This window comes from Ambystoma mexicanum, chromosome 11 (assembly GCF_040938575.1).
Source record: "Ambystoma mexicanum isolate Mex_15411 chromosome 11, UKY_AmexF1_1, whole genome shotgun sequence".
In the NCBI taxonomy this organism is placed as follows: domain Eukaryota; kingdom Metazoa; phylum Chordata; class Amphibia; order Caudata; family Ambystomatidae; genus Ambystoma; species Ambystoma mexicanum.
Genome location: NC_090934.1, coordinates 954051376 through 954079130, shown reverse-complemented (window position 1 = coordinate 954079130; position 27755 = coordinate 954051376). Strand labels below are relative to the sequence as shown.

Genomic DNA, 27755 nt, shown 5'->3' with positions numbered 1-27755 from the left:
AATACTGACTCCTAGGTCCTGGGGTGCTCAGTTATTCATGCGATTTCTCATCAGGCGTCCCATGGATCAGATACTAGTGGGATTCCGCAAGTCCCTTTTACAAGTTTTGCCATAGAGTTACACTGACCCAAATCCTGCCCCGATTCCTTCCTTACTGGGTCTTCGTGATTCTAACATGGAACTACATCTCTGTGGGGGTCCTGTCCTCTAGGGTCGGTTATGACTTTGTCCACACCTGTGCGGTAAAACAGACATATCTGCCTTTTCCCCATATTCCAGTGTTAGGAAAGATTTCATGTAGGCGCAATTTTCCCTCCATTTATGCCCCCCCCCCCGAACCCCCCAACACACTTTTTGCTTTTGTTTGGCTTTCCTATCCTGACTTTTTCCAGTGGAGCCCAGCTTTCAGCTGAACTACCCTGGGCTTTTGCTCACTTATGGGGAAACTGACACGTCTTTCAGACTGTCAGTACTGGGAAACTTTATTTCCCATAGTCTTCAACTATGTTGCCATTTCTTGTTAACTTTTTAGCAGTGCACATAGAAACACTTTATGACATATTGGCGGGTGGGCATGCGTTGTCGAGAATATATGAGGTATTAATGTCACGGCAGGGGGGATAAGCTTGAACAGACTACACATAGCTGGGAAGCAGATCTGCAGAAGCAATTGACAGATGTGGAATGCGGTAGAGCATTAGCCCATCACAAAAAAGTGTCCAGAAACGCAAAGTTACAGCTGATTCAGTTGTACATAACAGAGCATATCTAACCACAAAGAAGATTTAACAATGCAACAGAACAAGCCTGCCCAAAATGTGGATTGCTCAAGGTGGACCTGGTGCACAGGTTTTGGGCTTGTAGTAAGATTCGACATTACTGGGAAGAGATAGCCCAGACTTTAGCTAAGGCTGGTCTAACGATAGACTTGAGACCTCCCACAGCCTGCATGCTGGGCATTGTTCCACAACCGAAGCAGGCAAGACATGTTAGCAAGTTGAAGCATTTGGCATATATTTGGTGCAACATAGGATAGCTACGGGCTGGAAACACCAGTGGAGGGACCAACAAAAAAATCGACGCTGGCAGAAACCTCAGTGTGGCAAGAGTTTGAGTTCAGGAAGAACAAAACTTGCATCTGGAATCATGCAAGCATATGGTGCAGGGACTGATGGCTGTAAAACATGTTGAGTCTCAGAGGGATAAATGCCACATCACAATCGGTAGATTAGTTATAATATTTGGGTGGTACAGTTTGTGGTTGCAGGGTGGAATAAAGATGGTGGAATAGGCTGAAGGAATACAGACGCAATCAGATGCACATTTTTTTTAATAAAAAAAAAAACTTTAGCAGTGCACAATGTACTTTCCAGTACCGTGCGCTGGGGTCCCTTTTTGCTTTATGGCCCTAGACACCCTTGAAGGATTTGTTGGTGATTGTACGAGTCTGCCTGGGACAAACTGGTGGCAGCAGTTACTTTTTATAATGTTTTACTTCTTTTTACTGAATCTCACTGGGTTTACCGCGTTTGGTTCAAGACTCTGGCTGGGTCCGAAAATGGCAGCGCCACAGTCTTTTGTTCTGTCCCATGGACATTTTTGTCCCTTGCCGTCACCCAGGTCGGGTAACGCAGGTTTTCCTTATTTGGGCATGCAGCCTCCCGCAAAAAACGATCTCTTTCGCAGGCCTGTCACGTGTGTGTGCCCAAGAAGCGGGTTGAGACTGTCTGGTGCCAATTCACACTGACTGATCAGCAATTTCGGTAGCAGAGTTGCTCAAATAGTTAGAATGGAATAGCCAGCCCTTGATTAAAGGGCATTTTCCCTTGATGTCAATTTTTAGTAATCATTGAGATGTATTCAAATTGGTCCGCGGATCTTTGTGTGACCGTCTGGAGATGTGCTCAAGCATTCTCTTAAAGCATGGAAGCTGAATCCCAGGAAACACAGCAAATGTCCCCCCTGACAGACCCCAAAATTACTCTTGGGCTACCACGCAAGCAGTCGGATGTGGCAGTGCCTACGGTAGGCAGTGGAAGTAAAACCTGGAGACACATGAGTAAATATGAAAGGGAATATGAGGCGCCCCAATCCATCTGTGCCAAACCTACTTAACTAGTTGTTGAGCAAAGCTATTTTTGAGGGTCGCTATCAGTGAAAAGTGGTAAAAGAATCTTAAGCCGAGCATGTCTTAGCAACAAGCACTTGCCGGCAGTATGAAGGACATGGCAATCTTGTGAAGGCTCTCAAACTTAAAGAGCGAACCAAGAAAGCAAAATAAGTCCACATACCATAAGAGAGCATGTACACCTATTCCTGACAAAAGTGTGCAGGCCTAGATAGAAGACCAGGAGGCAATCGAGGAGAACCAAAGAGGCAGTTAAAAGACAGTGGCCAAATGAAATGCAAGACACATGGGTTACATAGCGCCAGTGCTGTGCAACGTCAAACGCATTCAAAACCAAATTATATTAGTTGGGCGTTAACTAGGTTTATTTCAAGAACACATTTAGTACACTACAAACCATACACTGCTCAGAAATTTAAGAGTGAGAAACAGGTGCCTTATGGAAATGAAGGGATGGAAAATGCAGCCAACATCAGTGAGAGCAGCGCATCAGAAGAGTCACGAAGAGAAAGCATTTTTTTTTTTTAAATTGCGTTTTTGGTTATTAAGAAACTTTACACATTATAATTATTACAAGAATACATTATAAAATACTTCATATCAATAAAAAGATGGACTATGGTGACAGCAAAACTGCTAGAATTAGCCCTAAAAAAGACTAAACAGTGAATGATACTGGCGGAACCACCAGTTTTGTGATTCCTCTTTCCAAAACTAGACTGTTTGCCTTCGAGCAAGTGGTTTTCGTAGTACTAAAGATTTTTCTTCTTTTACTGTACTTGTAAAAATCTTAATGATTAAACAATTTTTAAAAAAAAGCATTAAAAACAAAAATCCACATAAGATCTTAATATTTATAATTCAAGACGTGATCTAAAATAAGGTGCCCTAAAATAGACAAACATTAAAATAGTACAAAATAGCTCCTCTATACATCTCAAAACAGCCAATGATAAAGAAACCTGCAAAACATTCAATATCTGAGCCCAACACTCTGATTATTTAACCTCTCTGGTTCACTAAAAAAAAAATCTATGACAAGGGGCATTCCCGTAAGGAGAGGTTCCAGTGTCTCCAGTTCTTCCACCTGGCACAGCATTTCAAACTCATTTCTAGCACCTTTCTAGCTCCCTCAACTTCCATAGTTGGTAGAAGGTTGAGCTGGAATCCTAGAAATGCAAGCCTCAGAATCATAAAATGACTTTTCACACATGAGTATTAATTAAAAAGTTCCCATAAAGCCTTTTTTATCCTGTGTGGAAGAGCTCCTAAAAAGTAATTTGTCCTATCCAATGGAGATACAATATTGCACTTTATCATCCAGCCATTAAAACTCTGCACAGTATTTAAGCAATATGCCCTTCACAGTGGGGGCAATACAGAGTCAGGTAATGCCCTAGGGCCCATAGTTATAGGCCCGAGCAAAGCCTGAATCCCCGGCGGGGGACGAAGGCGGCCTGCAGCCGTGTGGAGGTTCGGAGCAGGGATGGCCCCGCTTCGAGCCTCCTCATTGGATTGTCTGAGGGGTTGTCACGTCCCCCTCCCACACTGGGGATAAAGCAGTGGAATCCGAGGGATTCCCGGCACGGTAATGCCCCGGCGAGGGCCAATCAGAATGGTTCTTCCATTCTGATTCTCCCTCGCTGGGTACTAATATCCAATAAATCATTCAAACCACAAAAGAGGGAATTTGCAGGTGGCTCAAGTATCTTCTTGAGAAAGGCAAGTGATTTCCATTTCATTCAAGCAGCGATTGAAAGCAGCACAAATTCACATCTTATAACTGGCTTCAAGACACAGTTTGGCAGTCCCAGGACCTTTCGCCATATACATGCTTCCAGAACTGCAAGTCCTTGGCCTGGAATTTTAATAGGCCTGTATCAGAGTAGTACAGGTATCACTTTCGCTCTATAATAACCAGTCAGAGGGGACAATGAAAACATACCCAATTTAGAGTCCACACTTCCTTTTCATGCTGTCAAGATGTTCAATTTTTCCAGGGCATTTCGAAATTGTAAACAAGGCAATGTCCAATTGGTCTCCAACAAGACACCAAGTAAATGGTACTTTTCCCTCTTTTTTACGACAAAGCATCACCTTGGTCTTGTGGGTGCTAATTGTTAAATGGTGGCGATCCATACATTTTGCCAATGCATTAAATGATCATTGAAGTCCAACTGGGGTCTGATCAAAAATTATCAAGTCATCAGCATATATGCAAAGAAGTGAAGACTCATTGAGCTCCGACGTGGAGGATAAACATTTGCACTTTGCATAAAAGAACCCATGTCTGTCAAGTACAGATTAAAAAGGGCAGGCACCAGGACACAACCATGGCACACTTCTTTTGCCATACTGACAGGTGCAGATAGAGTACCTTTACCATCAAGCCCAATTCGAACTTTAGTGGCAGTGTGAATTGTAATCAGAATTTCTAACAGAGCCACAGGAATACCCCAATCACTTAGTTTTTCTCAAAGGATATTCCTGTTAACCCTGTCAAATGCGGAGGACAAGTCAACAAAAATCATACATAAAAGGTGTTTTTTCCTTTCTTTTGGTTTTGATCAGTGGGGACAATAGGAAACCATTCAGCTGTGTTCCCAGTGCCTTTCTGAACCCAGCTTCATGTACATCCTGTCCCTGCAGCTGCAGCTTATGTATTTAGAGCTCTTAGCACTAACGTTGCAAAGATTGTACTGCATGAGTCTCCAAAGTGCTATGGGCAGATAAGTAATCAGGGATAATCCGTCACCTTTTTTGAACAATGGAATCAGTATAGCTGTATACCAACAATCTGGTATTGATTGTGTTGCCAAAATATTTATGAACAGCCAAAAAAACAAAATGTCTGCCTATAAATAATTGAGATCCCCCTTAAATACAAGATTTGGAATCCTATCAGGGCCAGCAGCACTACAAGCATTTGCAGCTGTAATTAGGGAAACAATATCTTCATCAAAATCGAGGGCCCACTCAAATCCCTTCTTTAAATTTAAACCCGTCTTGTACCTCACGGCATCCTTATACATAGAATGCAGGTACACCAACCAAACTTGCGCAGAGATGGGATTTATCTGCGAGTATTCTTGAAGACCAGAGCCTTCATTCAAATTCCAAAAGGATTTGGAATCCCTACTGGCAAGAGTTCTGAGCATGTTCACTCCGTCCAGTTGATATCGCCTAGCTTTCTGACCTTTTAACGAGATTTTATAATTCAATCTTAAATTGTTATGGTCTTTAAAATGTATACAGATTCAGTATTATTCTTTCTCAAAATGCTCAACTGGCGCCTAAGGGTAGGGTTGGGCGATATGGACCAAAAGTTATAACTCATTTTTGGGCTGAATGGCAACATACAATATATCTCTCAATATTACTTATGTGGGTTAAATGCTCAGTTTTAAGCCGCCAACTAATTTTGAGATATCACAAACACCCTTATTTATAAGACATCGATCAAAATAAAGTGCAAATGTAAGGTTCCTGTTTGAGAATACACAGCTTTATAAATCTCAAAATGTAAATTAAAAAGAAATTGTAGTATATGTAATAATGTATATATCTCGATGTTAACGATATGGTCTCCACTCATATCGATACATTTCCAAAACTATATCGCCCAGCACTACCTCGGGACTCCTTTTCTTGAACCTCTGCATCAAAACTGCCCCTCCTACTATCTAGACCCCTTCACCTACACAGTTGCTGCCTACACTCCAATGCCACTTGTTTTAGCATAAGAAAGTGAGAACATTTCAACACTGAAAAAGAGGCCATTGCATCCATGCTATTATGCGAGGCAAGCCTATCCTGTACAGCCCCATTAAAATAAATAATGGAGCCATAGTTCCATTTATTTCTATTACCCGATTCATTGACTAATACATTCACAGCAGAAGAAATCTCCCTTTTAACACAAGCCAGTTGAAATTTTGAGCCGCTCAAAAGCTAAACATCGGTAAATGGACAGAGTTGAAACAGTCAAACAGGTAAACATCCAACTACGAGCATGGTGCATCAGGAGAGTCATGAAGTGAAAACATTTGTACTTTATTAGTGGAGCATTGGGCCCTCTTCTTGTGCTTTACCTGGGTGCCATTCTCACTATAGAATCTCAGAAACCACCCTCACTCAAAACCTCCCCACTTCAAATACAACAGCAGAGGGCTCGCAAAATCTACTAGCCCACTATCATTGGCGAGTAGTTTTTATGCAGGGCGAGTACCATTTGCATGATACTAGACCTTGTTGGCGAGTATGGGGATGTTAGGAACTTATTAATTTACTGCAAACACACTGTTTGCAGTAAATGGCAAATAAAGGTTTCAAGGTGAACGATTGACAGCATTGCAGCAAATATGAAGAGTGCTTATGGAGACATGCACCATTTTACAAAAAAAACTGGTAAATATTTTGTCACTCACCAGTCACATTAGGCAAGTGCATTGCTTAGGTTGTGTATATAAATTCGGGAACTCTCCCTGCAGGACTAGTGGGATTTTTAAGGATTTGCAAGACCTGAAAGCAGCATTCTGGCACCAAACAGGTCATACACAAGAATTTATTTTTCCTCTCCCACAGAGCCAACCAATCCAAGGCTCAGGTGAAGGTGCTGACCACATCAGCCAAAACATCTACAGTCTAGGATAAACTACAAAATCTCTAACATCTAACCATGTTCTACACTATTCATAGTGACACTGACCAAGGATTGGTCAGGAAATGCTCTTGATCAGATGAACAACAAATTGACAAAATGAATGATTTAACATTTGTTATGACACTCCCGATTTGTTTTCAATGTTTTTCACAATCTTTCTTCACTAATGTTTAACATGTTCATGCACAAATATTGATTTATCCACTGTATTATGTCTCTGAAAGCACCGTAAGCATACTTTAAGGAGATCCTAAACATATCCATTTAAAAAAGAAATACAATTAAGCCAATTAAAAAAGGCCACATTTAGGATCACAATTGTGATGTACTCCTTTACACAAAAGCACCAAGTTGTTGATCTAGGAAGGTAACTAGGAACTTAAGTACCTCAACAATATTAGACTTAAAACCCATGCAAGATTGATGCATGTTGAACTTACCAAGGCAGGACACCCCTTGTTATATTATAACAAACAGGACAACAGCTGATCATGTCCACAATATATAATAAACTTCTACCAAATACGCCCGTGAATATGGCTCAAGTCCCAAAATTGCAGACTGATAATAATTTCTGACTCCACCACCCAGCCAAAGTGTGATCTTGGGCAAAACACCAAGTCTCACTTTGCATCATATGCGCACACCTCAATGCAGACTACTCTAGTTCAGTCTTGTACCTAATAAAGGATAATGCAATAACTTAACAGAACAACAATAGCATATAGCCGTCTCAATTATTAAAAACAGAAATATTTAGTTTTACCCATGTGGAAATGAGAGAAGGATGCAAATACTAAGTTGCAGTAACTGCTCTCGATTTTGGATTGTTCCTTTGCATTGCTCCATAGAATTCAACACACTCATGAGCGGTGCAAGCCGTGGAATCTCAGTTTTGGAATTCCAAATGTAGACTGGTTTGCTCCTCTTGCTAGTTACAACCTGTGTGTAATCAAAATCTTACAATTACGAACCCTCACATGGGGTTGGTAGAATCTTTCAGCGGGTACCGATTTTAAGTATCTGTTTAAAGTTCAGCATGGAGGGAAGCAAAAGGTTCTGTTGATTACCTGTAACTGCCCTTCTCCAGCCTTGGCATATTTTACAGATTCACATTATAGAATAAATCCTTATCAGGTTGGAAATCGATGTAAACCATAAATGCTTTTCAGTAAGAAAAGCATTCAACGTACAGCATATCAACCTCATTGTGGCACTTGTCATTTCCATCCATCGGCCAATGAGGGGGAAGAAGCCGAGGTCTCCACCACAGGAAGCCATGTTGGATTCATACATAAGCAACTGTAGTGCATGGCACAAATATCCAGGCCAGCCTTAATGGAAGGCGGGCGGGTTGCATTTGAAACTAGGAAAGATACAAATGCTGGAGAACTATAGTGACCGGTAATAACACCTTCTACAGCATTAGCTTTTCATAGATTCCCGTTATAATAGATTAAAGAGCAATAACCACTTTAGGGTCTTTCGAACAATACAAATAGATGCTGTAACACAGCCTGTCCCACTGCCAGGTCTGCTACACTGTTACATTTGCACAGTAGAATGGTGAATGCGCATGGAGTAGTCATGCAGTTGTCCCTGTAGATGTCCAACAAGGAAACACCAGCGTGAATTGCCCATGTGGTGAGAGCCAGCACGTGCTCACCTGGGGCATGTTAAGGTGTATGCTGAAAGTATTTGCTTGCCAAGAGATCCAATGTGGCAACACTTAATCAGAGATGACTTGAAATTTAAAAGAGTCCCAAAAAGCCACAAAGCCTATCTGTGTCAGAAGTTCTTAGTCCTGAGAGGCAGACATAAATGGAGACTGCAGGACCTTTCAATGGCAGAAGTCGGTTGACAAAGATAGTAGCGTCACTGACCGAATGACAGTGGTGAATGTCTTCAGTCTGGGGTACAGCACTGCCTTTTCTCTGGTGAGCCTGTTGTAGGGCTCTTTCACAAGGAGGGAACCTATAGTTCAACCACTGTGCGCACGGATTTCAAGGCTACTACAAAAAAGAAGCTTTCCAAGAGATCTACTTTATATTGGCCTTATGCATCGGCTCAAAAGGCATCTTTGTGGGTCTAGTCACTACTTTATTTTAATACCAGGATTGTGCCAGTCAACACTTTGGAGAGTACCATATAAGGAGCTTTTTAAGGAACAGCTTGATCACAGAGGCTGAAAACGAAGACCCCCACATTCAGGGACCACATGCAGCAGGTGATGGCAGACAGAGGGCTTTGATGATGGCTAGTCAAAGATTCCTGTGAGCCAAGTACAGCAAGTAAGGCAATAGAATGCAGGAGAAAGGATTGAATGGGCAGAGCATCTTCAAGGCAACCAGAACGGAACTACTTCTACTTCGAGTAAGCATTGAAGTGGAGCTTTCATTGTGAAGAATGTGACAGATGTGACTCCATTTCCAGTAAGGAACTCACTAAACAAATGAGACATTGTCTGCATATATGGTGTGACAAATGCCAGGATGTTGTCACTGCTTCCGAAGGGGCCAGGTTGCTACCAGATAATCCACCGGGGTGGCACTCAGCGGGTGGATTTCATGGGAGGGGAACCCCCTGTGCGACCAGTGACTACCATATGATATACCAACAACACCCCCACCTCTCCTTCACCTCTATCTCTCTCCACCCCAACCTTCCTATGACACTTATTTCTGGAAAACTCTGATGTCACCCAAAACTGACATACACCTGCGTAATAGCTAATGCTGTGGAATATGTTTAATACCTATAACATATAGCACAAGGTCGAAGGCAGGATATAATCTCAGGAGTGCTGTGAGGTGACAACTGTAGCAACTCAAACAGCAATAGTACAACAGTGCAAAATTACACCAAGGCTAGCCATATATAACGCATTGGGCGTTAATATAGAAAGAATATAGAAATATGCCTAATTACTATCCCAATGAAAGCAGGCCAACCCTTAGAAGCGTGTGTACCATAACACTGAGGGTTTGCACCCTTGTTGAGAAGTGCTCTTAATGCCTCATTGAATGTATTACAGCTCTTCCCAAGGAGTGCTGGCAATGCACTGTGCAGAAGCAGTGAGATGGCACTGTTATGTTATGTTAAAGCTTCTTGTACCGCACGCTGTTGTCACCTGTGTGGTCTCTTGGCACTCTGGCGGATCTGTAAATGCAAAAAGGGTGGCAGTGTTTGTTAGTAGGACTGAGCTGGAGAAGAGCAAGAGAACTGAATTGCTGTTGGCCGCATCAGTTCAGAGAAACCGGTCACTTAGCGTAGGTGCGTTTTCGGTTGGTAGCCGTCATGTGGTTTTGGGTGATGTTTTGTAATGTTGCGATCTCATGTCCCAATTCCAGATAGCTAAATCAGCAGACTGGAACGATCAAGAAAGTGCCCGAATCCACCTTCATGCAAACAGCCTAGAAACTTGGAACAAACGTAGACTTCAGACTCCAGACCAGGTAAAAACTCTTTAGGACATTACAGTAGCTTGGGTTCTCTGCTCTTTGAACAACAAAGCTATAATAGGCAAAGTTAAGAGATGTACCTTCTTTGCCCTTTGTTGAAACGTGATCCAACGAAGGCTATACTACCACGACTATGGCCGACCCAAACAGCAAAGTATAGCAGTCCGAAATACTGTCCCTGCCACTGCCCTCCTAAATCGAGCACCAACTTTCCAGGGCATGTACATTTTATGTCCGTTTTAGTTTAGCAAAAAGGACTTTTCTAGAAAGTTGAGGCTTCTGAAAGTGCATTTGTGTCGGTTTCTATATTTTGTGATCTGGATCAATGTTAGTTTCGAAGGTGGGATTTGTACGGCACAGCTCTGCCATAATTTCAAATGGCTCCTGTAGTAGGGCCAGAAAATCCCTGAATTCACCACCTTAATCTCAAACATAGAAGTTTGATATGCTATGCAGCCCGCTATTCCTGAAGGAAGTATCCATCAATAAGTGCATGAAACGGTGTGCTGGCAAGGCTATGTTCTTTATCTGATATTGTTCTTTTGTCGCTTCTAGGCTTGTCTAAAAAGTATATCATTTGTATGTACTCTAGACTTGGACCGTCATAGTGGGAGCATAACAGTGGAGTACGTATCTTCCCCGAAGTACCATTGAACCTGCCCTTTACCGTCGGTACTCCATTTCAGTACACCCGCCCCAGGGTGCGTTGCATCACTGTTTGTGCTCCAAAGATGTCCCTGCCAATATCCAGTGCAGTTAAAAGAAAGATTGACCAGGAGCACTGTCAATTTAAGGATAAGTGGACTGAAGATTTTTTCCATCGAGTGCAAATCTAATGTGTACTCGTGTCTCATTTGTCTCGAGCGGATAGTAGTCCCTAAGGAATAGAATATCCGCTGCCATTGTGAAACAAGACATTCACAATATAAGGATTTGCAGGTGGGGGGAGCAAGAATTAAAGAAAGCTGGGGAGCTAAAAACACAGCTGACTAAGCAACAAGGTGTTTTTGCCAAGAAAAAAATAAATCTGAATGTGCCACCTTTGCGAGTTATAAGGTTGCACAGCTTATTACAAGGTCAGCATGTTTTTTCACAGATGGGGATTTCGTAAAAGACTGCCTGATCGAGATTTGCAAGGCAGTCTGTAAAGAAAGAAAAAAAAAAGATGCTTTTACAAATGTTCCCCTTTCACGGATGAGTATCCAGCAGCGTATTTTAGACATGGTTGACAATTGTTACAGTCAACTGAAAATGCAATATAAGGATATTAAGTTCTTTTCGGCTGCCCTTGATGAGTACATATGCAAGTGACACAGCCCACCTCTTATTTTCTTCTGGTGGAGTCAATAACGAATGCAAAGTATTTCAGGTACTGGTTTCCCTGGTATCCTTGCATGGCAGGACTACTGGTGCTGACCTTTTTAAATGCCTTTGAAAAAGTCATAGATGATTTAAATTTGCTATGGGATACTCTGGTAGGCGTGACCACTGATGGGGCGCAAGCCGTGGTTGGGGAGCAAAATGGTTTTATTGGCTGCTTGAAAAGACACTTGGGCGAGAAGGCTGTCCATTAAAAAAAAATATCACTGCATCATACATCAGGAGGCATTATGTGCAAAACATTTGAAATTCACAGAAGTCATGGACTTCATTGTGAAAACTTAATTTTATCCGTGCACGCTCTTTAAATCAGATTTGTTTCAGACGTTTTTAGAAGAGGCAAAGGCGGATTATGGTGATGTCCTATATCGCACTGATGGCTTAGTCGTGGAAATGTTCTGGAGCAATTGTTTGCTTTACGGAAGGAAATGAAAGCATTCCTCGATGAAAAGGGAATGGACACTTCTGTCATGCAAGATATTGACTGGGTAGCTGACTTTGCTTTTCTGACGGACCTGACAGGCCATTTGAATGATTTAAATTTGCAAGGAAGCCAAAATCTAATATCTGATCTGTTTGAGGCAGTTTGTGACAGCCCAACTGGAGAAAGGGATGCTGGTGCACTTCCATGCATGTGCAGAGGTTTCCCTCCATGACAAGCATGTAGGATGGGATCGGCATGTGAAGGTCCTGAATGAACTGCAAAATGTTTGAGAATCGTTTCACACAATTCAAATCACAGCGTGCCGCTTTTAAACATTTTGCAGACCCTTTCTCTGCTGATGTTGACAGTGTGCAAACTGAACTTCAGAGCTGTAGTGCCCTCAAAAATGAGCACAGAGATGCCTCTATTAGCCTTTTATCAGTCTCTGTCACTGCTCAATAGCCCAATCTGTCACAGGAAGCATTTAAGATGGTAATTGTTTGGCAGTACTTACACTTGTGAGCAGGTTTTTTCGCAAATTAAACTACATAAATCCAGCCTTATGCCAAGACTCACTGACCAACATTTCCATGCTATCCTGAGAGTAGAAACATCATCACTGGAGCCCAAGATCCATAAACTGACAGCTAAGAAACGCTGCAATGTTTCTCACTGATCAAGTATGTCTGATTCACTGTTCATCTCCCAAATACTAATGGTTCATTGCTCACTTACAGCCGTGCCAGCTGCTGTGCAAAATGGCAGAGCTTGTGCCTTCCAAATCTAAACCACCATAACTTGTGAAATGTCTTTTCATCCTGTATGATTTGCATATTTATTCTAGTGCCAATATGTCCTTTGCAAAGAAAGAAATGATAAAAGTGGAATGTAAAATGTGTACTACAAAATGTGAGTTTTAGATACAAATCGAGACTAGTACAACTCCAAAACTGATCTTTCTGTGTCTAATAAAAGTTGAGGGTTGAAAAGGCCTCACGCAACGCCCCCCCTGCCCCTCCCCGCGCCCATCCCACATTTACTTTTTGTCCCACTATAGGCAGCATGGAAGGTACATTCATCCCTCGGCCAAAATCAGTTGTGCAGCCCTGGCCTAGAATGTCAGTAAGGCTGTCCTGTTTGTATGGTAATGGAGGCCTACTCTAACCCATGCAATCCACTACCTTTGACATGAGTCGCCTATTTGATGCATCCGCTTGTTCCCCAGCCTCTGGTTTCCTAAACTCTAGTTCCGGTGAAGCATTGACCCCACTTGCAGTCTGCAGACTATCATTAAGGTCCCGAATCCTGGACTCTTCCGCCATGAAAACGCTCTGGTACATTAGGCATACCATATTGTAAGCCCAATGGGGCCTCTTCGTTAGACTACTCCTTTTCTTCATAAAGTGAAGAAATCTTTCCTAGGTAGTGGAACATGTTTTGTCAGGAATTGTGGGTTTTGCCAGAATTGGCTTAGACGCTGTAGTACATTTTCTTTATTGGCGCCATTGGTTTAATTGGGGCGCTCAGCATCAACGGCACAGCTGGTAAAGATGGCGCTGCTGGCATCAACGTTGAGGGTTTGGCAGGCGTCGACTGCGTCGATGGCGACCTCGACTTATGTTTATGGCTCGAGTGATCCTTCGATGTTACATCGGATCGTGGCCTCGAAGGCTCACGATGCGGATAAGGCGTTTGTCCCGGGTTTAAGGGCATGCGAGACTTGGGCCAAGACCTTTCCTTCCCAGCTTCATTAGAAGGCGCAGTAGGAGCATAGCTTGTTTTTTGCTTTTTGAAAATGTTAAGCATTTCAGCCCTGAATGCCTCCCACTCGGCCAGACTGGATTTCTTGGTTGGACATGCAACTCTTTCTGGGAAAGCGTCCAGGCGACGAAGGCGACCTACGGTGTCTTCTCTTCGAGGACGAAGAAGAGTGGCGTGAGCCACTCCTTGACCTGGACAGTTTGGCCATCCTCCGAGGAGAGTCGCCTCTCGACTAGTCAGTCGAGTAGGGGATTAAGAGATTTTGCCTACCTTCAGCTTCCCCTTCCATTCCCTCAAGCCCTTTCCAGTCATAGACCAGTACTTCAAGCAGTCAGAGGTGTCACTGTCCACTCCGAAGCACCACAAACAGATTTGGTGCGGATCAGTCAGGGGCATTTTCGATTTGCAATCCCGACACATTTTAAAACCGGATTTCGGAGTCGTCTGTGTCGATGATGAAGATGTCTCAATGTCGAAGGCTAACAAAGACGTCACAAGATGTGAAGAAGCGTGCTGCACTTCTTTGAAGCTATCGCCATCGCTGACAAATGGAACTGAAGCCAACGGGCGCTACGCGTGGTATATATGCCTTTGATGACATCCTCTACGGAGGCCTTCGAGGGATATCGAAGCGACGCCAACGAGGCACAGCACCCTCTGCCGAAAAAAATAAATTCCGAAGCAGCTTATGCTGGACAACATGTGTTAAAAGATAAAATACGTGGGAGGACACTATCCCTTTGAAGGAGTCATTTGGTGCTCTGAGCATGCCCGTCTTCTACCCTGCCTGCCTCTACTGCCAGTGGAGGACCAGTAGGATTGCTGACAGGCAGACTGTTTCTGGTATTTGCCAGCAGAGCCAGAAGGAGAGGATGTGCAAATGATTTGAACAGGTCTGGTTTAGGAAATTGAGCCTTGGAACAGAAATACAAGGAAATAGCTAAAGGAGCACGCCCCTCACAGATAGAGCATAGATTTGTCAGTCTACATGTCAGCCTTGAGGCCCTCAACCTCATTCATAAACAGATGAACACCATCATAAGGCATATCTACAAATGAAGCTTGAAACTGCAGGCTAACATTGGTGGATCTCATCCATCCCTGGTGGTGCGAGAAAGACGCATGCGCCATATGTCGGAAGCCAGCATCATTCACATCCACAGGCAAGATGATGGCATGCTGCACAGACAGTGCCTTCATTCATGACTTCACCTTTTCTATATTGTTTTCAGGGAGATGTTCCAGGATCTGAGAGATTTTGCAACACATCTCCCTACTACACTGGTCAGTGATGGCTAGCGTATTGGCACCCCTGATGGTAAAGGATTCTGTAACCGAGACAGTCCTCAGATTCCATCCAATTTCTGTCCTCCTTTCTCAGGTGTACTTGACAACCTGTGGCAGGGTTTGAGAGTGTCACCTGGCATCAACAGTGATGACCAAGTCCGGCTTCGGATGCCCAGGCAGACACATCTTGGAAGACACTGTATTTGCATTTCTTTTCGAGACATGTTTATGGGACAAGGAAGGTTAGACCCTGAGCTTTGAACCTGGGATCAGACAATTCCCAAATGTCATCCAACACAGGTACAGTTATGGTAGTTTTCATTGGATGACCAGGACCATCAGAGAAAGCGGCTGCGTTTCCTCTGTAAAGACCTCTACAACAAAGAGCCGTTGCTCGAGATAACATGCGACTGAATAGGGGAATAAAAAGATAAAAAAAGTGACCTTCAGTGGGCTGGTAGAGCACCGTCCTGTCGACTGGAACTGAAAAATACACTTTTATTCGCAAAAAGAACAAAACGGCCATGTGCACACTCACATACTACCATGAAAACTATGTAGTGAAAGAATCTAACTTGTGTTCCTGGGGAAAAGCCTCAGACTCTTCCCCTCTTTGGCCCAGGGATGAAAAGGATAAGGAGCCAGAATTAAGCCAATAGGCTGTTCTTTAAAAGCTTTTTCTGCATTATTCCTGGCTCCTGGGATTTAACCAGCTCATGCTGAAAAGTGCACCTTCCTTCCAAGCATAACAAAGGTATTATCCCGGTTTGCAGCAATCGAGGGAGGAGGGGGGGGCAATGTTCCAGAAATTCTCCCTACTAAATGAAATAAGAGTGAAAGGAGCACATATATGCCTGCGGTATGCTCCTTTGCAAAGCGCCCAGGCTTACTGACTTACCCGCCAACAGGTCTCCCTTGCAGAATTTTTTTATATATATATATTTACACACAGGAGAAACAATGCACTTATAATCACAAAATAACATACAATAGATAAGACATCAGATTGGAAGTGAAGCAGTGAGCTTCTTACAATGGGGTGAGTTTGAGGTGCATTCTGAACAGGTTGTGGAGGGGAGTAAATGGAACAGGCCTATACTTAAGAGGACACACCTACATTAAGGACAACCAACATTGGACCTTTTTAAGAGCAGGTAGGCAGTACGGCCAGCTGTGCTTGTTATGTGACCATGGTGGGTGAAGTGCTAGAGTAGAGGTAGAGGAAGAGCGAGACAGAGGCAAGTTAGAGGCAAGGGAAAAACATTAGCTACCAGGCAGATGAGAGCTACGTTAGGAGGTAAACTCTGAGGTGGGGAGGTAAGCTTTTAGTTTGGTTTTGAACAAATCTGTGTGGACTTTCTCGGATGATCGGGGGAAGAGAATTCCATGCAAGTGGAGCAAGAAGAGAGAAGTGCGGAAGTGAGAAAAACCACAAGGGTAGTCGATGAGGCAGAGCAGCGATTAGGAGGATACTTAGTCATTAACCCTAGGAAGCTGAATTCTAGATCCTGAAAGTTCTCCACATTAAAGAAATCCCTAAGGCCCATAGGAGTTCACCTAACCAATGTTTGTGATTCTTACCATTTGGATTTCCAGGCAATTGGCAAAGGGAGCATTGGAAGGGAGACTGGGGGAAGGCAACTATTTTAGTTATAGTTTACTCACCCATTGGCCACAGGGCTTTTCCATTTAGTTATTACCTAAGGTTTTTAAGCTCTTGTATTTGTAAACAAAATATTTGCAGATTATTATTACAGTATTTATTGAGCGCGGGCCTAGCTTCGGGAAGCAATAGAGCGCTTTACAAATATAGGGGTAAGAACACAGTGAGGGGATCAGAGAAAAAAGAAACAGGAGCTAACCGGGGATGGTGGGCAGTTGGCAGCATAGAGGGAAGACAGTGGGGAGCAGATCACTGAGTCTGAGGTAGGGTGGGGAGTGCAGGATGGGTGCACCAAGTGGTTAAGGAGGAGCCATACCTTGAAGGTCTTGGGCTCTTTCCTGAACTGTAGAAGTGATGGGGCAAGTCTGAGGTCGATGGGATTAGGTTCCAGAGTCTTGTAGCATAGACGGAGAAGGCCAGTCTTCTGGTTCTTTCCTTCCTGCACTGTTGTAATTCAAGTCTGCACATTTTCTTACTTCAGGTGGATCGCAGCCCTCCGGAGAAGCAGAGTTTCTCAGTGAGGTAGCTTGGGGACTTCAGAAGGACAGACTTTTGTAATAATAATAATGTATTTCTTATATAGTGCTACACACCCATGGGTCTCAGAGTGCTCAAATAACAGAAGACATTATTATCCCACAGAGTGGTACTCATTTTATCGACCTCGGAAGGATGAAAGGCCGAGTTGAACCTGCCACCGCAGGCTGCACACTGAAATCAGGGGTGACTGCCTAGCTCGCTGTGCTAGCTGACAGGCACATCCTGTAGATGGTGCAACAGGATTTGAAGAGGATAGTAGTGGGTTCCAGTGCAGTTCCATGAGGGTTGGGGTGATCTAGTAGAATTTGCAGAGTCCTTTAATGAGGCTTGCTGCAGCCTGCAGGGCAGATTTCAGGGATGCCAGGGCAGTCGCCAGAAGGCCTTCCTAAAGCTCATTGCCACCATCCAGGTGGGAGAGGGCCAAGGTCTATGTGTCTTCTGGTCCTCTCTTTGTAAATGCTGTAGTTTTAACCTAAACATAATGAAGGATGGCATAATACAGCAGAACTGGCTGTGGCTGACCACAGCATCCGTGTGCTGTGGAAATAGAAGTAACATGTATGTATCCCAGCCTAAAACTGCAAGAGTAGCAGCAGGAGACAATGGAGTGAAGAGGCAGAAGGGCAATGGCAAGGAGCTGTAAGTGGGCATAAGAATTAACAGTGGATGAATTGGGGTATGAGCTTTTCCATCATTACCATTGGTAGCTGCAGTTGCAATTGCTTTCCAGCCTAGTCTTGTGTGGGGGAGGGGACTAAGGAAATTCAGGGGCAAGGTGCAAGTTACGCACCAATAGCACTGTTGTGAAACACATGGATGAATAGGACATCCCCTGCCAGATACCATCAGGAATCACTCCACCTGCTTGTGCTGAGAGGAAGCTGCAGTCAATCCTCTCAGTACTGGATTTTTAGAACACCTGGCAACAACGATGGAAATAAGGACGACCACAAACACCTGCCCTGCCCAAGTGTTTTAGCCAGAGAAAGACAAATTCTTATTTTATCAGTCTATACTTTGGAGATATCCCTTTTGGGTTTGTTGGAACTAAACATAATAGCCGTTTTGCTGAAGGTCCCTTAATCACCCCTGCACAGAGGTGCTACCAGAGGGGAGGAGACAACCCGGACAGTTTGTGGTGGTGGCTCCTCTTCTTGAGGAGTCTCTTCTCCTGCACCTTGATTATCTTGTTCCAAATGATCCCCACCAAGGGCTTAAGTTTACTACCATGACGAGTGAACTGGAAATGAAGTACCTTACTCCTGGATGGCATGCCTTTTTACTCTGGTCTCTTCTGCTGTTTGTGGCACTTTTCTTATGGAATGGTCTGCATGTGGGGTTCTCACCGATTTGGCGGTTTCAGGCTATTTTTTTTAGTTTTTCCAAGTGTCTCAACCAATTGCTTACCAAACAGTCTGCCCTGCCCACCAAAATGCAGATCTATAATTTGTGCTCTTCTATACGGAATACAGAGACCCTTAGCCTAGAATATTTTTCAGTTACTAGGCCTGTGGCTGCTTGCCTACCAGACGTTTCTACTGATCTAGAACAATTCTAGTCATGGTATTTAATGCGATCGGGCCTTCTTGTACAATACCCTATTGCATGGGCTCATCTGGTGAAGGCTTTCCAAGTTCCTCTATTCATCTCATGTGCTGCCTTCATGCCCCGGCAGTAACGTGGCAGAATTAGCAATTTTGGTGTTGTACATTGCACAGGTTGCAACCTGCCATCCTAAAGCATCAAGGGTTTTGCTTTGTGTGGTAAAGCCTGATATAAGGCTATGGATATTCTAGACCTCTTTTTGGCTTTGGTGACAACTGCCACTTTAAGACCTTAAACTACAATGGGGCCTTGTGGTGAAAGCATGTATATCTTTCCAATTTGAGTATTCACTAATCTTGCTGTAGCAGAGGTAAGCAAAATCTCCTTTAATTGGAGACATATTTTTGCCATAATTGGTCAAGAAGGCATCTTGTATTTTAGGAGTAATTAATGTCTCCAGTAGCAAATCAGTAACCTCCAGATAAATCACATTAATTCTCGGAGCGTGACTCTTTAGCATGGCATTCATTCCGCTTTGATTGTCGCTACAGAACCAAGAGACTATTGCTAATTTTCCTTCAGGTGAGCCGATTACACAGTCATCTGTACAGTGCTCCCTTGTCATTTATTTGCTGCATATTATCCCAAGATCATCTCACCAGGACTGCTCTTCTAAACAGGAAGTACAGTGTATAATGTTGCACCATTGGTATTTTGAAAGGATTTGCTTAAGGGTCTACAAATGCAGGATACTGCATTTGCCTTCATTTATCCAGTGAGGCCCCATTTGGCCTCCTGAAAAAACTCCATCAGGTGTTGAAGGTGTGGCTAGATTCTCGAATAACTCTAAATCAAAGCCAGCAGGCCTCAAAATCTGTGGCAATATCCTCCTGCACTTTGTCATCCGATAAAGTTACGCGAAGTAAGCTTTTAGTTGCAATCTTTTTCAGTAATGTTAAAGGATATTTATAACATGCACTATCACCAACCAATGAAGTTGTCCCCTGGCACTCTCGCTGATCTGAAAGGAAAGAGGGTGGGATGGGTTCGTAGGATTGAGCAGGAAAGTGCACGAGAGCTGTGATGTGCTGTTGGCTGCTTCAGTTCGGTTAACACCGTTCTCTGAGCTCAGCTGTGCTCTTCGGTTGGTAGCAGTCATGTGCTGTTGTGCAAGGCCATGTGTGGTTTGTTTTGTTGTTACAGTGTACTGAAGTACATGCGGTTTGTAGTGCTTTAGAGGTATGGTTGTGTCATTAGCGACATTTTAGAATCCCTTGCTTTCTTGGCATCGCACCAGTCGACATGAGCTTTTCTGAGCCAAAGGCACTGAAGTAGGACTCACATCCGAAGGTACCAAGGAACGTTTTTCTTTGGACCCAGCACAAAACCAACGAAATATGCGCTGCTTTCAGGACAGAGAACACCAAAGCCCTGGTTTTGCATAAGTCTGTTCAATAAAAGTCCCCCTTTTCTTTCAGTGCTTTTTGCTTCTCTGTATGTGGGGAATTTCCTCCATTTAAAGAGGCCATACTTGTAGAAACTTTGGAATAATTATCTTCACATTACGATCCTCTTTTTGGTGGTTTTTGATACAGAGGCACCAGTTTTTCCATCACGTTCTTGTGAGTATCTTCAGGCTTAAAGTTGCTGCTGTATGTCGGAGTGGATTTATATTTCACCTTCAAGCTCCTCACCAGATTTTTCAACTCACCTCAAAAACATGGACTTTCCAGCGAGGACGGCATAAGCAGTCCCATGTTGACCTTTTCGAGTTGTTAATGTTTTGGCCAATAATAACGAATTTTCTATTTATGTATCACTTTCTCCAAAGCGCTGTAGTACATCAAACATTTACGTAAGATGAACAATTGTCACCCAAACAAAGTTAGCACTAATTTATCGAATTTGGAAGGAGAGGCTTAGTTGGCCTGGTTGGGATTCAAACGCGGGACCTGCAGATCACACACAGATCTCAGCAGCGAGTGCTCAACCCGCTGATCATCTTACTGGTTTATCCACAGGAATCAATGGGTACATCCCCTCAAAACTTAATTGGAGCCTTGTCTCAGAGGATCCAACAGTAAAAGGTCATGATCGCTATTCATAAAAACAAAATCATTAAACTACTTTTCAACACAACCAGTCAAGTGATGAAAACCAAACCTGGTTTCCTGTTCTGAGTCAGGCTGTTCCTTGGTAACAGATTTAGCTGAATCAGTTTCTCTATTGAGTTATTTTCTCTGCACCTTTTCTATGACCAAACACAATGGTGAAGGCACATGAACTTTATAGAGGGATCAGATTACTGACAGCCCAAGTCGAGGCTTAGTTTTCAAATCAGACAAAAACAAGTTGAAATATTTGTCTAAACTTACAATAGGAATCAAATACCAGACAATGGGCCTCATTCCGAGTCGGGCGGTCTGGTAAAAAAGTGCCGGTATCAAACTATGGGAGTGCTGGTGGGGCACCTGGGTTACCTCCAGCTAAATGCCAGGTGCCCTACCGGCCAGAAAATCCCTTGGTACTGCTACTGGCATTGCCAGTGGTGGTAATGACGGCAAACCCCCTGATTGAGTCCTATGGGACTCAATGAATGGGTATCAACATTGCTCCACCGGCACCCGTAATCCGGCTGCAAAGCCGCTGGACCAGGTGCTGGAAACTGTATCCACATTTGCTGGTATCCTGTCGGCTCTACCACCAGGATACCGGCAGGGTCGGAATGAGGCCCAATGTTTTATTAGGGCTCTTTTATGGTATACAGGGGCAAAATAATAAAAGGAGTAGGCAATTGAAATATCAGGATTAGTCAGATGACTTTGACTAACTAAAGGTTCAGTGAAACTATAAGTTAAACAATGGCAACAAAGTGTTCTTTGGTGGCAAGTACTAGATTCACAAGGCTGGCCCTCTTCTCTTTCTCTTCTGTGTCCCAATCTTCCTGGCCTGCTGCCTGTTGTATTTTTCTGGGATCCACTATGTGATCTTAAAGACTTTCTCTCTGTGGAATTTGTTGGGTTCCAATAGCAAAGGTATACAGTGCCAAGGTAGCAAGTATGCAACCTCCCACAGTCCTACAAATAGAACAGAGGAACCCGTCAGGATGAGAGGGTGGCCATCTACTCGGTCTAAAGCCCTTTCCCTAAAATATTAGCCACTAGACTCTAAAGTTTACTCCCTCTGCCCTACTTTATTCCAGACTTCTGCTTCATGTACCAGCTCAGCTTCTACAGTTCATATTTCTCAATTCAGTGTCAATCTCAATTAATTTTCCAATAAACTTTGTCTATCTTCCAATACCCACATCTTTTGTAACTATGTCTGAATTGTATACACTTATTTTCAATCCCTACCCTCCCATTCTATGATGTAATGGTCTCTACGTTCTCTCCCACCGTTGGCCACTACAGTCACTGTTCTGTCACATCACCCTTCTCTGTACCAAGTTCTTCACCCATTTGGGCACTGCCTTCACTCCTACGAGCACCACCCTCCTCACTACTTTTACTCGCTACTTCTTTACCCCTTTGGGCATTTCTCTTCATCTGGCTACTTCTAATCTCCGCTTCTCCTAGCCCTGCTGGGCACCACCTTACTACCCTCTTTCACATTAAAGGATTTCTAGGTCTCTCCCAGCTTCTTCGCTCCTCTACGCACCGTCTTTGCTGGTTTGAGCACTCTCTCCCACCGCCGGCTCCCCACTCCCTGTCTCTCTCTGTACCGTCTAGCTCAATTGTCTCTGGAACTCCCATCTTTTCCACCCCTTAGGAATCACCTTTTTCAATTTCACTCTTTAGCCACCACTCTCCTGCTCCTTGCATCTTGGCTGCATCTCTCTTGACCAACTAAAGATTCTGGGCCTCTCCTCCAACACCCAGGGTCTGTTATTGCCCAGCTTCCTCAGTCTCTTCTCCAGTCTCCAGGGTCTTGTGCTCGCCTCCAACCTTCTCTAAACAAACGCATGTTTCCAGCTCCTGCTCTTAACGCCCACACTTCCAGACTAAGATTGTGGTCTTGTATCGAGATGTAGTCGCGCCTTACTGGTGAAGGTGAAGGGAGAATCTGCAGCGTTAGTTGAAATGGAAATTGGCTGTCTGGCTCAGCCCCAGAGAATGGCTTACAGCACTGATGTGGGAATGTTGCTCTGTGGGACCGCGTTCCTCAATTCCCTTAAAAGGGGCCAGAATGTCTTATGGTGGTAATGGGATTGTCCCCTGCCCTTAGATAGGGATTAAATGTGAATGATCAGAGGGTTCTTCCGTGCCCCGCCAGGACCATTGACCGCAAGCTAAGGTCACCAGGATGAGGTGGGGAACGTCACATTTTCTGAAACAACCATTCGATAGCAAAATATGCATACCCAAACAGATTCATGCTGTGAGTTCTGTATGCATGAATTGATTTACATGAAAAATGGCTTTAGGTGGAATATTGTGTATGCTGTAGGAGAGGAACGTTTGACAAGATTAAAGCAGGGTAAAGCCCTTTCCTCGGTCTGAAGGAAAGTTTGTTGCATTTTGGTAATCACTACATTAGCCTTTCTTAAAAGTGCTCTAAGAAAATGCCCTTTGCTATATTCAAACAATGGTGCTGCAGAACATAGCTACCATTATACTTCATCACACTAAGATTATCATTTTTATTTTTACATGACTTCAAACTGAAGCCACTTAAAATACGCAGACGGTCTGTATATATAACATTTGTGGATGTGTGTCTTTTCAATATGTTCAGCATAATTCTATCGATCATCTACTTTAATTAAAATGTCACAATCACTCTTAATACCCAATAAGATCATCATACAGGAAACCCATATTTTTACTGCTTTAAATGAAAACGTCCCGATTGCAAAGGATGGTTTCCATCTGTAGATTTTCTGAACACGTTCAAATAAAATGTTCTACCTTTTGTTGCAACCAGCGCGTCTATGAAACGGATACTTTGTTAACCTACATTCCTGCTTTCATTGAAGTGTTAACATGTTTTGATGCATCCTTTCCACAGAATACGTTTTACATTGTTTTAAGTTACAATTAAAACGTAAACAGCCACCAACCAACAGGTTTCTTAGATTTTTGGGGTCCTAAGGGGTGGCATATTATAGTGGAAACACATCATGGTCTAGACAAGAAGTGCCAGGAAAAATACGGGATCTCATTCATGTTTTAAGACCCAATGGCAGGGCCACCTGATAATCAGTAAAGGAAATATACAGACAGCCTGTCTCGCTCTTGCAGATCAATACAGACTCCCCTTTAGCCTAATCACATCTATATTTATAATTCAGTGGTAGGAGACTGGTTACTGAAGATTCAGACTGTGTGGAGCTCGAGTACTGAAGAGGGACAGCACAATATCTGAAGAAAATGGCAATTTAGCCATTCCCTCTTTCCACAGAGAAAGTATTCATACTGCTCTCACCAACAGTGTACTAAATACCGAAATATGGACATGGCCAGATAGGACTTGCCCTGTTCCACAGACATGGAGCAAGTCATTTCAAAATCTGGAGCACAGCATGTGCCTTCCTGGAACATCTATCGCACACGTTTGTGATACCCATACCAATATGCAATATAACAGCCTAAGAGATGACAACTCTGGTGAACAAGGAATACTGGTGTCCTGAAGACAAGTTGCTATTAGCCACCATTTCACGAATTATTTAACTTTGCAATGTTAGAACACTTCTCATAAAAAATATACAAACAGGCCCAATAATCAACATGACACTTCTACTTTAGCCACAGAAATAAAGTATCAACAGCATTACACTAGTCTGATAATTCCATGTGAATGTATATGTCTTGTGGACCAAGGCAGAAAAAGCACAGAGCACCCATACCACAGAATAGACAAAAAAGGTTAACGGAAACAGGTATGGTTTTAGAATGGCAGTGCATTCTGATCAATGTTAATTTAACAGGTGAGCCACACACTGAGCTATCCAAGTACAGAGATCAAATCAAAGCCTACCTAAATGATCCATCCAAGTTGGCCCGGTGGATGAAACTCAGCTTTGCGTCGGCCCAGTACAGCTTCTGTTCATCCAAATCGATTGTTAGCCCATTGGGCCAGTAAATATTCGAATCCACAATTATCTTGCGAGTTGTGCCATCCATGCCTGCTCGCTCGATTCGTGGAGTTTCACCCCAATCTGTCCAGTACATGTACCTACGAGAATAAAAGTGGAAAGGGGGTGTGGGTGGCTGAAATTCATGCCTCGATGTTACCAACCATGTCGCTCACCATCGGGCCAGGAGAGCCTTCTGGAATCCATACCAAATCGATACACATTTTAAAAACAAAGGGTTTAGAGCACCATATATTTCACACAATTGAAAACTGCCTCATTTCGAAAAATGACCATGCAGGATTTCTACAATGAGTTGAGACAAAAAAAATGATAAGTCATTGTGCACTTTTTCCCCATACAATGGTATTTGGCAGAAGCTTCTCCAGCAGGGTTTAGGGATTTATTTTCTGGAATGTATATGGCACTCGTTTCCCCTAAAGCACTGCACACACAAAATAACAGTTCCAAAACAAACGGTTTGTTTTAAAAGTTGAAAAATCATGTGAGAAAATCTATTGCTAACAGATACCTTTAGCCAGGATTTAAACAATATGTGGGCAGGCCAAATCCCAGAAACTAGTGAAGAGTGTTCAAGGCTTTAGAGTAAGTAGCGAGGAAGAAAGACACAGAGCGGTGTAAGTACCATGAAGGATAATAAACGATGATTCTGAAAATGAAAGTTTGAATACAAATTCTCACAGGATAAAAATAAAAAATGTTAAAACCAAGTGTCAATAAAACAATTTTTCTATAGCTCCTCAAACCGTACTTGCTATTCTAAGCTCTATAATAGGTGGCATTACTCAAATTAGGGGCACAATCCATCGACCTCAGAAGTATGAACTAGTCGGAACCATAAGAATTCGATCCTTGGTCCTGCAAGCTAAAAATCGATAGCTTAGTGAGTTAAGCACTCACGCCAGATATTTTGCCAGAAGCCAAGGCAATCAACACGATTAATAAATTGAACAGAGTATGGGCTTTAGAGTGCAACATCTCAAGCTAGAATCTTTCTTTGAAAAAGCCTCACTGAGGTATGTTGCAGGACATAAAACAATTAATGTATCAATAATGCGATATGTCAAAAAATCTTAAAAGGATAACAGCAAGTTAAATGTGAAAAGTAGTGCATGCAATATTTGTAGACGAGACACTGGTGTTCCCAATGTTGCACTACATCACTACATCACTAGACACACCAACTGCAGTAGTGTTGCAAACTACTTGATATTTAAAAGTCAGTGCTGGGAAGCAGTGGTGTAGTGTGAGTAAAGGATTAAGCTGTAGTGTGGAAAATGGACCCAACACAATTAACAGTTTCACACTGCCCCCAGAAAATACTCATGCCAGTTTCAAACGTGTTATGCAAGTGTTGCCCTAGTTTAGGGAGACCGCCATGCAAGGTATTTTCACACTGCCCCCAGAAAACAAATGTTACGGTCACATTAATTCAAGAAACAAGTCCACGCAAGTATCTACAGTGGTGTGCCAGTATTGGGCCAGTGAAGCACAATACCAGGCAATTGTCTCCATTTTACAACAAAAATGCATGACTAAACGACAATCTACTAAGAAAGAACTGGAAATAGGAACGTATTTTCTGAAGAAACTGGAAAGGTAAGTGGACTTGCTGTAGCTTGCGTTAATGGAAATCGTCAGGTTGAAATGCAGAGATAAAAAAACATTTCTTGGACAAATTATGGGGAAAATATTTGTAATATCGCGAAACTAGTCTTGTTGTGACCTAGATTGGTGTTTTTCTGATCTGCCACTTCAGAATTCAGTGTTGCTGCATGTGCTAGCCTAGGAGTGATCAAATGGATGTACGTTCTTAGTCTTACACCCTTAAGAACAATTAACCCCTGTCATCCTCCGACATCAGGACTAATGGCCAACCCCAAGCAGTTGCCGTTCCAGACCGCTCCCCCTCTGCTCTTGCTGCACCCAATACATTGCAACACACCAGACTAATTGTCAGTATCAGAAATGTCAAGCACATCTTCCCAACTCCCTCAGAGACGATTTGCTGCCCATCTTGCCTGCATCTTTAAAAAAATCTGCATTACATAAAATGTTTTGTCAACAGAAATGCCACTGTTACGCTCACCTGATATCCCCGGGGGCGTCTGGAACCCTGGATGCGTAGTTGCCCAGTGCTGAATAATGAATCTGCAATTACAGAGGGAGGATATGTGATAACCGCCTCCAATGGGTGAATCTCCCACCTCCCTCTGACCGATTCCCTTCCCACTGGGTACTTTTCTCACCTCAGTCATTTGTAGGGTGAGCTATCCGTCCTGCGTTTCTTGTGCAGGGGTGCTTGATGTTTGCTGGCGAGCTGCCCGAGTTGCTTCACTGGTGCAGTACGCCTTCCTTGGGCCCAGGCCTACTGTGACCCTGAAACTGCTGGTAGGCAGATAGGTTTGTTAATTGTAAGTCTTTGTTCTGTTTATGGTGGGAATTCGTTAATGTCTTTATCTCCTTTTCAGGTGCGATGGTCTTGATGCTGGCGTGCCAGATGGAGAGGCACGTTTCTAGGTAAGAGAAAGCGCAAAGCGCTGCGCCTTTATCGTCTTTTAAAGCTAACCTGTGTTTTCTTCTTCTCCTCCTCACAGGCCGCTCTGGTGCTGGAAGTGGATGAAAACGCGATGAAAAACAGGCCCCAGGAATCCGTTAAGGTAAATATAGCGCTGTGCGGTTGTTTAATATTGAAAGCGAACCTGAATATGTCTTATTCCTTTGCAGATGTTGCTGTGGTGCTCCAGATGGAAGCACGGCGTAGCGTGATGGAATTCAGGTAAGACTGATGGAATTCAATGTT

At 43.3% G+C, this 27755-nt stretch overlaps 1 protein-coding gene across 3 annotated transcripts in view; it reads right to left on the bottom strand.

The window, feature by feature from the left end:
- The window catches only part of LRP5 (LDL receptor related protein 5), a 680976-nt gene that overhangs the window by 415511 nt on the left and 237710 nt on the right, over window positions 1–27755 (bottom strand). For all 3 annotated transcript variants that reach the window (XM_069624105.1, XM_069624104.1, XM_069624103.1), the window contains exon 3: window positions 24835–25032. In XM_069624105.1, coding sequence (XP_069480206.1) covers window positions 24835–25032 — 198 coding nt within the window. The remainder of the gene's footprint in view (window positions 1–24834; window positions 25033–27755) is intronic.